General features: G+C 44.5%; 1 protein-coding gene across 1 annotated transcript; it reads right to left on the bottom strand.

The window, feature by feature from the left end:
* Positions 1-8,307: 8,307 nt before the first annotated feature.
* LOC131850158 (uncharacterized) lies at positions 8,308-9,801 on the bottom strand. The gene has a single exon (XM_059200331.1). The coding sequence runs from the start codon at positions 9,739-9,741 to the stop codon at positions 8,308-8,310; it is 1,434 nt and encodes a 477-aa protein (XP_059056314.1). The 5' UTR covers positions 9,742-9,801.
* Positions 9,802-11,688: the final 1,887 nt, after the last annotated feature.

Raw genomic sequence — 11,688 nt, 5'->3', positions numbered from 1 at the left:
TCACCGTGCATTATGGATCACCTATTACTTCTTCGCAAGAATATGGACGACCTTACTAAGTTGTTCTCAACCAAGCTGGCGACTTTTGAAGATAACTTAAATGCCCACAGTTCAACAAGCTCTTAGACTGATATCAATTCTTTGTCAAGTGAGTTTCACACATTTAAATCCTTCATTTGGAAAGCCGTGTCTAGTTTGAAAGCACAAATGGAACTTGTTATGATGACTCTAGACACTGCAGAAATGAGATCAAGGACTAATATTTTACTCCTTCATGGTGCAGCTGAGGTTAATGAGGAGAATGTCTCTGATTTCTTTCTGGCTTTAGCCCAGCATAAACTTCAACTGAACAACATATTTGCAACATTTGGTAGCTGTATGCGTCTTGGTAGGAAGATACAGAACAAACCTCGTCCAATTCTTGTACGCTTCAATAACATCTCCGAACGCTCTCAAGTCTGGTCTGCTAAGAAGTATCTCCGAGGCAGTGGTTTGACATTGTCAGAATTTCTGACCAGTACTAGACATGCTGTATTTGTGGAAGCGCGTAAGGCCTTCGGCGTCAAGGGTTGCTGGACTGCTAATGGTAAAATTATAGTGGTGTGTCCGGATGGTTCACGCAAGAGGATTACGACGATGGTTGAACTAAGCTCCATCAAAGCGCTCTTTGACGAAACGGAGACTGCGCCAGCGGGCCCCGGCGCGAAGACCTCGAATGTGAATGCCTCAACTGCTCGTGTGACTAACAAGCCGCCCCAAACTAGATCCCGAGCTCAAGCTAAGCCAATTCAAGGTGGTAAATAGCTCATTTTGGCCTTATCTCTCGCATTGTGTTTATCCCAGTCCATTTATCTATGGCATATACCTATTTGGATACGTTTATCGTTGCTCGTAGCACATATGTAGCGATATCTTCTATAAAGTATGTAATAGTACTGCACTTGCGGGTAATTGTATTATTTTTTGTTACTTAATTTTATTTTAGTAGTTTTAATCTTGTTTTTGCCAATTGCCATTGTAATTTCTGTCTTATTTTCCCGTACTGACGTTTCATTATATACATTTTTTTTTTTGTAATATTATTTTACGACCATGGAAGCGTAATCACTTTGAATTTTTTAAACAACCATTCACTTTTATTTTAACTGTCTTGTTACATTTACGCTTTCTTGTAGTACAAGTTTAGTTTAATAGCACAGCTATTTTGTATCTATAGGTATTTAGATAAATCTTTCCTTTTGTTTTAATTTTAGTTAGTTACACATTATAATAGCATTACGGTGTTGCCTTGTATTTAATATTCAGCTGCCGGCGAGTGGACTGATGTGGAAGTCATTACTTAATATTTATATTTATACGGATTTATATTTCTTAATTAGTCTTTGGGACATATATATATATATATATATATTTATCTATATACTTATATTATTATTTATTTTATTTGTTTTTAATGTCACATATTTTGAACAGCGAATCTGATAATGATTATTATTCTCTTTCTTCCTCCTCACTTAGTTTTTCCAGTGCAGAGGATGATTCCCTCACTGACATGCCCTCATTAGAAAATAACATCAACCTTAAATTCTCTACTCTTTGCAATAACTTTAACGTTGTGCATATTAATGCACAGAGCATTCCTGCTCACTACACGGACCTGTTGGCTACGTTTACCTCTAATCATATTCACGCTATTCTCATCTCTGAATCTTTCCTCAAACCATCCTTGCACTCTTCACTTTTTACCCTTCCTGGCTACAATCTCATTAGAAATGATCGAACTTGCGTCACGAATTGGGGAGATGGTTCTAGAGTGGTCGGTGGTGGTGGTGTAGCTATTTATTTGCGTGATGATATTGCCTTTGAAATAGTGTCACAGTCTCCGCCAGATCATAATGCACCTGAACATTTATTCCTCAAAATTATCCTGCATCACTCGAAAGTACTATTAGGGGTTTACTATAGTCCGTCCCTTCACGTCAATTATTTTCACTCCTTTGAAGGCATCATTACAGAGTTGAGGCCTCAATTCGATCATCTCATTATTATGGGTGATTTTAATACATGCCTAATAAAAAATGATCACCGCTCCAATACGCTACTCTCTTTACTTCATTCTCTTAATCTCAATGTCCTTCCCCTCCTTCCTACTCACTTTCCACATAACGGTCCGCCCTCTCTTCTTGATCTTGTTATTACCTCTTCTCCGAACCTAGTTGCATCTCATGGTCAGTTCTGTGCAGTGGCCTTCTCAAATCATAATCTTATTTTTTCCTCCTTTAAACTCCGTTATCCCAAGCGCAGGAATAGAGTAGTACTACGACGTAATTTTGGCAACGTGGATATTAATGCCTTGCAGGATGATCTACGTCATGCTGACTGGAGTCCCATCCTATCGGCCAACGATATTGACTCTAAAGTGGCTGCATTTCAACAATTACTCCTGAATGTTTATGATAAACATGCTCCTGTTCAGCAAGTGCGCCTAAAATACAATCCTGCTCCTTGGCTAACACCGGAGCTAAAAGCTCTTATGTGTAGGAGAGACAGAGCTAGGATCAGGATGCGTCGCAATTCCGATGATAGTTCTCGTGAAAGTTATATTGCTTTGAGGAATAGGTGCAATAGGTTGTGTCGTCAAGCTAGGCGTAGGCATATCCTCACCAATATTGAGGGTTGCCCTCCTGGTAAACTATGGAGTTACTTACGTAATTTAGGCGTCGGTAAACGTCATACCGGAGATTTTAACTTTACGAATCTTAATGAGATCAACCAAGCTTTTGCCGCTACCCCTGGGACTTTAAATCCTATTATTAAACAAGCAACTGTAACTTCCCTCGCTGATTCTCTTCTTATTGACGGCGACCCTTTCACGCTTGGGGAAATATCGGTCGATGAGCTTTTAAAAATTATAAATTCAATCAATTCTAGGGCCGTTGGTGATGATGGTATCGGACTAGATATCATTGAACCTAATAAGTCACTGCTTGCGCCTCTTATCGTAGATATCTTGAATTGCTCCCTATCCTCAGGTACCTTTCCTTCTGTTTGGAAATTTAGTCACGTCATTCCTCTTCCCAAGAAATCCAACCCGACTTCCATTTCCGACTTTCGTCCCATATCCATACTCCCATTTCTTTCCAAAATTTTAGAACATTTTATTCTTCGGCGATTGTCCGAGTTCGTTCTCAAAAACAACCTTCTGAGTCCGTACCAGTCAGGATTCCGTGCTGCACATAGCACTGTTACTGCGCTTGTTAAAATTACTGACGACATCAGGCAAAACATTGAAAATAAGAACCTATCTGTCTTAGTTCTTCTCGATTTCACTAATGCATTTAACTCGGTAGATTTTGACCTGTTGCTGTGTATCCTGCGTTCCATAAACTTTTCATTGTCTGCCCTTTCATGGTTTGGGTCTTATCTGTTTGGCCGGCGTCAATTGGTGAAGGTGGATGATAGTCGTTCCGATTGGGCTGAGGTACTGACGGGTGTCCCTCAGGGTGGGGTCTTGTCGCCCCTACTCTTTTCTCTTTTTATTAATGGTATTACTAAATCTCTCTCCTCCTCATTTCATTTATATGCTGATGACCTTCAATTGTATACTGCTGCCCCTATCGACAGCTTAGCTAATGCTATCAATAGTATTAATAATGACCTCTGCGCTATCGCCGAATGGTCAAAAAGCTTCGGCCTTTTAATCAATGCTAATAAATCCCAAGCTATTATTATTGGCAGTCATCACTACATCTGTAGTCTAAGATCTGTGTATATTCCTCATGTTGTCTACGATGGCAATCACATTCCTTTCTCTTCTACTGTGAAGAACCTGGGAATTATTATGGATCAGACTCTCTCATGGGGGCCACACATTGGTGAGATAAGTCGTAGACTTTTTCTTCACTCCACTCGCATAGACGCCTTCAGTTTTTTCTGCCTTTGCGTACTAAATTGCTGCTAGCCCACTCTCTTCTTCTTCCCTTCCTGGACTACGCCGACAGTGCTTTCCTAGATCCTTCAGTAGAGTTACTTGACAAACTGGAGCGCTTGCAAAACCTTTGCATAAGATTCATCTTCGGTTTACGTAAGTTTGATCATGTCTCTGTCTATCGTAAGCAACTTAATTGGCTTCCTATTCGTGACCGTCGTAACATCCATTTGCTTACCCTTTTATATCAGATCCTTTACAACTCTAGTTCGCCCATGTACCTGCAGGAAAGATTCCGGCTACGGACTGATGACCGTCTTCGTTCCAGTCATAATCTAGTTTTGGCAATACCGTGTCATACGAGTCATTGTTATACTAACTCCTTTACAATGCAGTCTGCTCGACTTTGGAATGCTTTGCCGACGGAGGTCAGATTGTCTTCATCGGTTTACTCTTTTAAGGCTCGCCTTAAAAAACTTTGGAGTCACACTGCAGATGCGCTGTTTTAGTATTCTTCATATATATTTTTTTTTTATAGTAATATTGTTTTTTATATATTTCTGCTGTTACTATTTATACATTTGTTATTTTATTATTATTATTTTATATATATGTAGGTATATGTATTTATATATTATACTTAAATATTTATTTAATATTCTAGTTGTTATATATTATAGTTGATGTCGATGTCGATGTCGGTTGGACTCCATTTTCCGCACTTAGCCTCTCATTCGGGCCGTTGTGCGTGTAGAGCCAGGCTACTAGCGTAGCCAGCCAAGCTCCTCCCAGAAGCGCAGAAGTCTCCTGGTGTCTTCGCAGGCTTCTCGGAGCGACCTCACCGTTCCGAGGATTTGATTTCGTTGTGTGGTCACTGCTTCGCACTCCAGGATTACGTGAGCGGCCGTTTCCTCGGCTACAAAGCAGCCCCGGCATAGGGGACTGTCTGTAGCACCTATTGTGTACAAATGTCTGTTTAAGGGACAGTGGCCCGTCATTGTCCCGATCATTGTTTTTATGTTATGCCTGTCCAGATTTATTAGGCGTTTTGTTATTCGTTGATTTGTTCTGGGAATTGCCACTTTTGATTGTTTACAATCGGTGGTTTGTTTCCATCTTTGGTTTTGTATCTCAGTGGATCTTTGGCGAATCCAGGATCGAAATTGTGAGAATGGTATTGGCAAGAGGGGGGAGGGGGGGATTGGGGGAAGGGGCCTGGTATCGTCATGCCTGATCCTCTTCTCGCCAATTCGTCCGCGGCATCATTTCCATATGATCCACTGTGCCCTTTTATCCACTGGATGGTTACACCGTTGTGCTCTGCCACTTTATCCATGATATTGTGACATTCGATTATTAATCTGTTGTTTGATTTCCTGTTCTGTAGTGCTTTTAGCACGGCTGCACTGTCCGATATAAATTTTAAGTTGAAGTTGTTGACACCTAACTTTAGCACTGTTCGTGCTGCCTCAGTCAGGGCAACGCATTCACATTGGAAAATCGAACTGTGTGGGCCGAGTGGTATGTATAAGTTCATGTTGAGGTCAAGGGAGTGGGCTCCTGCTCCTGAACCGTTATGTGTTTTGGAGCCATCTGTGTATATTCGCAGTTCATTTACAGCAGATTGGTCTTGTTCCTCCTGATTCATTTGTATTTGGTATTTTCTGTTAAATGAGTGATAAGTTTGAGTTCTGTCACACGGAGCTGCAATCAAAGGTTCGTGTTCGATTGCTTGGTTCAGGATGTGAGTGTGAGAACTATTATGGTTTTTGCCCCATAGACCAAGATGGTATAGCCTTATGGCAGCTATGGCTGCCTCCTGTTGTATGTACAAATCGAGGGGTGTTATATTGAGGGCTATTTCAATTGCTGTTGTTGGGGTAGTTTTCATACATCCCGTGATTGCAGAGCATGCAAGTCTTTGAAAGGACCTTAGTTTGTTGACTGTGGTCGTGAGTTTCGACCTTGTCCACCAAACCAAGGCCCCGTACACGAGCATTGGTCTTATCACAGCTGTGTATAGCCAGAGTGTTATTTTTGGTGTAATACCCCACTTATTTCCTAGCATCTTTCGACATTGATAAAATGCTATGGTACTTTTGTTAATTTTGTGGTCAAGATGTTTGTTCCATAGGAGCTTACTGTCCAGTATAACTCCCAGGTACTTGACTTCTTCTTTTAGATTAAGGTCTGTGTTAAAGAGTTTCGGTGTTCTGAAGGTACCAGGAGCTCTTTTGTTAGTAAACATGATTAGTTCTGTTTTGGAAGGATTTACCGAGAGTTCGTGGTTTTTACACCATCTCTCTACAGTTCTGAAGGCTTCTCTCATGCGGTCGCATAGAGTTCCCTCAAATTTTCCTGTTATCAGTATGGCAATATCGTCAGCATACCCTACCGTGTAGAGGTCGTTGTCGTTGAGCTCCTCAATGAGTTCGTTAACAACTAGATTCCAAAGAAGAGGTGATAGGACCCCTCCTTGTGGACATCCTCTGCTCACGATACCTCGTGTGTTAGTGTTAACGGTAAACTGAATTGCACGGTTCTTTAGCATGTTGCTTATCCATTCTATGATAGTTAAAGGTACTCCATGTATGGCAAGAGCCCGGCTTATGCTGGTAAAATTCGTTTTATCAAAGGCCCCTTCGATGTCTATAAAGGCACCTAGTGTTGGCTGCTTTGAGTGTAACGAGTTACCAATTCGGGTTACTACGCTGTGGAGTGCTGATTCCGTTGATTTACCTTCGCTGTAGGCATGTTGGTTAGGGTGGAGTGGTTTGTTTGTGGACACAAGGTCTCTGATTTCTTTGTCGCATAGTCTCTCCAAAGTTTTTAGTAAAAACGATGTGAGACTAATTGGTCGAAAGGATTTGGCCTGCGTATAATCACCTCTGCCTGGTTTTGGGATGAAGATTATTTTCACTTCGCGCCATTTCAAAGGTATGTACCGGTGTGCCAGACATGCTCGAAATAGCTGAACGAGTTGTTCAGCTATTATGTCTCCGCTCCATCTAAGGAGGGCCGGAAAGACACCATCTAGTCCCGCTGCTTTGAAAGGCAGGAATGTGTTGATTGCCCATATTAGTTTTTCTTTGTCTATTATTTTGCAAGCTACCTCCCAGTCCGAGCTGCTGGTTGTCCTGTCTTCCTGTGAATTCCATGAGTGGTTATTGTCCACTAGAAATCCTGGGAAGTGAGTTGACAGTAGTATTTCGCAAGTTTCTGTGTCATTTGTTGTGTAGCTGTTATCTGGTTTTTTTAAACAGCCTATTGTGTGGTCTTTCTCCTTGGAGAGACACGCTTTTACCTTGACTGCTTGGTTGTTGTTTTCTATATTAGTGCAGAATCGCCTCCAACATTCCTGTCGTCGTTGGCGAATTAGTTTTTTGTATTTTTTTCTCGAAGTAGTGTATTTGTCCCAATCACTTTGTGACCTACTATTCATGGCTACGTTGAAAGTTTTCCTTAACCTCCGTCGGTGTCTCTCTAGTTCGAGACACCACCAGTGTTGCCTACCTCTGCTTTTGGGTACGGTGAGAGGGCAAGACTGTTCGTAGCACGTGGTTAGTATGGACGTTATGTTGTCTGCGTGGTTGTCTATTTCCGTTTTGTCTAGTTTTATTGAGAGTACGGATTGTTTTGCTACGTACGTTTTGACCAATCCCAGGAATTTGAATTTGTCAGTGTTACGAGGAATCCGTCTCGGCTGTGGTTTAGGTAACTGCATGTCGATTGTAAAGCGGATCCATCTATGATCAGAGCATGATAGTTCGTTGGACACGTGCCAGTCACGAACATGCTCCGAGATGCCTGTCGATGTCAGTGTTATGTCTATGATGGTTTGTGAACGAGCGTTTATGAATGTAGGTTCGGAACCTTTATTGAGCAGTGTGAGGTTATTGCTAAAAATAAAAAGAGCTAAGTCCTCACCTCTGTTGTTGGTCTTACTGTTTCCCCATAGCGTGTGGTGCGCGTTGGAGTCAGCGGCGACGACCAGTTCCAGCTTCTCCCTCTCGCAGTACTCGACCAGCTGGCTGAGTTCTGGAGGTGGCACCTCCCCGTCGCTCGGCAGGTATGCTGAGGCGAGGACGATGTCCGGGAGATTTTGTTCTACAGTGGTTATTCTGACTGTTGTTAGATCCCTTGAACAGAATTCGTTTATTAATAATGTTGGAACATGTTTTGGTAGGAAAATACAAGTCCTAGGTTTACTTACGGAGGTATCCAGTAGCAGTTTTCCTCCGATGTTGCCGAGACCACAGATTTTGTTGTTTCTGATCCACGGCTCTTGGATCGGGGCTATGGTCTGGGTGTTATTTTCCAGCACTCTGCGTAGTGAGGCCGTCGCAGTTTGGCTGTGCTGGAGGTTTCCCTGCAGGAGTTTAGTCTTCCCGTAGGGGGGAGGAGTAGAGGAGGCTGTCGCTGGCCTCGCTCTCTCCTCCCCCTGCCGGAAAGCACTCTTCATCCGAGATAATTCTCGGTGAAGATGGTATCTGCACCTCCATTGCCGTCGGAGCCTCTACGTCCTCCGCCGCAGTCTCGACATCCATTGCCGACGTTGTCGGCTCGGGTTCCGTCTCCTGCTCGCCAAGGCTTGTGGCCTCCGTCTGTTTCGAGGCGGCTGCAGGTGTTTGATGGGAGACATCTGTGTCCAGGAAGCGAACATAGATGTTCCCCATCAGGTAGTAGACTCTTCTGTCCTGGGCCTTCAGCACTTCTACATCCTTTTCAGGAATACGAAAGAATAGGCAGGTTCCTGGTGGATCTTCTCTGATTCTTTCGTGTGTCAGGGTCCAGGAGTTGATGCTCATGTTGCTGTTTTGCCCCGCGAGAAGTTCACGTAGCTCTGCCAAGTCCTCGATTTCTCCAGGTACAAAGAGCAGGCACGGCACCTTCTTCGGTATGGCTGACTGTGGTCTAACGACTAGCCTCGAACCTTCTACTGGTGAGACGATGTCTGTGATGCTTTTCTCAAGCCAGGCTAAGGTGTAGGCATCCTCACACCATGTTTTGAGGACACCATCTGCGAAGTGAGCCTTGCCACGGAATTTGAGGTCTTTTCTTGTTGCTGCAGGGATCTTGAGGTCGGCTTTGACTTGGAGCCTAAGCTTCCCTTCGATCTGCCTTCTGAGATCCTCCGCTTGGTCTTGTATGAGGTCGGTAAATGGTTCTACCATGACTGCAACGCACAGTTCGTTTGCCAGGAAGCTGGCAGCTGCTTCAGCGTATGACGTCGGTCCCCTACCCATCACTCCTGCGGTTCTGGGTTTTTTGCCCTCCCCTTTGGGTGTGACCGTGTCCTCCGGACGAGTGCGTTTCTGCGGTCTTGGTGCGGTCTTATCGTCGTATGTCCTGGTCTTTTTCCGGCCTCTGGGCTTCATGCTGCGTTTATGAAGGCCAACCGTCAGTGCAGCACTTGTCGAGGCAGTTGCAGGTGCTTTGGTCCCACTTGTTGACGCCTCCCCTTTCGGTTTGGTCGCCTTTGGGCAGGTACCGAGCTGATGCCTTACGGCATCCACTGCTACTGCGCGTTGTGCTGCTGCTTTGGCTCTGGCCTTCATGCGCCGCTTTTTTGAGGCCGACTTGGGTTTGGTGACGGTCTTCCATTGACCCGGTTTCGTGGGCGATTGGATTGCGTCTTTTAGTGACGACAGATCCAATGCCGGGGTGTCAGAACCGTTGTCGGATGCAGCTTTGTTTGGCCTCTCTTCCGCCTCCGCTTTCATCAGTGCTGCCGAGTTCCCTTCGGAAGACGCACTCACTGACGCAGCCCTGTTGGGCGCATCTCGGAGTGCGCTTGTCCTTGGTTCCCCCATAGCAGCGCCTGTCTTTGGCGGAGGGTTAGGAGTTGCCTTTGGAGGCGCATCTAAGGCCAACGCTGGAGGCACTTTACGGGACGCAGCCTGGGTTGGCGCATTCCGCTCAGTGCCCTTCCTCAACGTGTCCTCAGACACAGCCTTTTTCACCGCATCTTTTACCGACATTGACGGTGTGTCACGGGACGCAGCCTGAGTTGGCGCATTCCATTCGACAGTCCTCCTTGTCGGATCTTGTGACGCAGCTTTGCTCGGCGCATCCTTGGTTGCCTTGGAAGGTACGTTTCTGGACGCAGCCTGGTCAGGCGCATCCCGGTCGGTAGCCTTCCTCAACAAATCCTTGGACGCAGCTTTGCTTGGCGCATCTTTGTTTGTGGCTTGCCCTTGGGCGTCGAAGGACGCGGCCTTGGGCAGTGGTGGTCGTTTTGGCGCATCTTGGGACGCAGCCTTTTCTGGTTGTTGGTTTGGCGCATTCGAGGACGCAGCCTGTGTCGGTTTTTTGTTTTTGAGTTTTTTAGTCTCTGTATCCATGAGTGGTTTTTTTATTTTACTTAACCATGGGAGCTCTCCACCCACCACGGAGCCCTCACGTCGGGGACGTCATTCGTTCCAGCGAATGATCGTCAGAGCTACTCCCTTGGTATAGGTACAGCAGGTTGGAAAGTAGACGAGTCCGCACGCAGCGAAACACAACGAGGACACCTACATCACGAGACAATGATGCAGGCTAGCCCCGAGGCGCCGCGCCACGCCGACTGCCACCCCCCAGCCCACCAAACCTCGCTTGACTGCCCGCTTATGGGGAATCGCAGCCGATTGATCGTGGTTAGCTACTCCACGACCTCCCGTTTGAGAGGAAATCCAGACCAAAGAGGTGTGTTGTGAACAGTGTACAACAACAGCCGGCACACTGCTGCACTCAACCACCAGGACTCCTTCATCCCTCCGTACGGGTCTCCGCGCACGGCACAAACACGCGGGAGGTCATTACTGTCCACCTTCTGTTTTTTGGTCGATGATGGACACGCAAGGACATGACCTCTCCATCCCTGCATTGGTCGCCCGGTAGTTTTTGTTACGTCTATTTCATAGGGAACTAGACCAATAACAGGGCGGCAACCTCGTGAAGGGTATCTACCGCACTTGCCTTAAGGATCTACACGACTTGCGCTCTCCCTTAAGACCACACCCCTCTACCTCTCTGAAGGAGATGGTAGAGTAGGCCTGTGTTTATATCTCATCAGTCTTGAGATATTCCCACAAGCCCGCCCCTATATTATAGTTATATAATGCGTTTGCTTCTTTTTCCTTTGTTATTATTGTCATGTATATACTTATATAGTCCCACCACTCCACAATTCCTTTCAGTCATTCAAAGGTTGACTGGAAGAAATCCCTCATTTGGGATAAGTCCGCCATTGTACATATATTTTTTTTAAGATCGTGTATCTTTAGTTAATTTAAATGTATTTATTGTGCAATAAAGTGTTACAAACAAAACAAACTTTCTTTAAAATATTATCTTCATTCTTACGCATTTTTTTCTTATAAATGATAATGGAATTGTGCACCCGCCCTAACGGTTTACGCTGGCGGGGCACTAGTAGAGGATGATAAGATGGGCATGAGGTCAGGTCAGTTGGCCCTTCGTCGCAAATTCTCCATGAATTTATCATGATGGTTTCCAGGGAACCACGCGGATGTCAACCTGACATGGTACATTTTTATGAAATGAAATGAAAATGAAATCAAATCAAATGAATATTTATTGCTTAAAATGTAGTACATATGTGGCAATGGAATTATTAATCCACATTACTAACAATCCCCTTACGTATTACATGCCCATATCGTATAGATTATTTGTGACAATCAATTAAAATTAATCTATAACCATTACTCAATATAACAACTAGTTGTCACAGTATTACTTAATAGTTTCTTGCA

Source organism: Achroia grisella, unplaced genomic scaffold, assembly GCF_030625045.1.
Source record: "Achroia grisella isolate CSIRO2021 unplaced genomic scaffold, CSIRO_AGI_Agris_v1 utg702, whole genome shotgun sequence".
In the NCBI taxonomy this organism is placed as follows: Eukaryota; Metazoa; Arthropoda; class Insecta; order Lepidoptera; family Pyralidae; genus Achroia; species Achroia grisella.
This window is presented reverse-complemented; position numbering and strand designations above follow the sequence as displayed.

What these genes read in the sequence shown, in the direction of transcription:
- LOC131850158 (XM_059200331.1), bottom strand. Translation starts at nt 9,741, where the DNA reads ATGGGGGAACCAAGGACAAGCGCACTCCGAGATGCGCCCAACAGGGCT.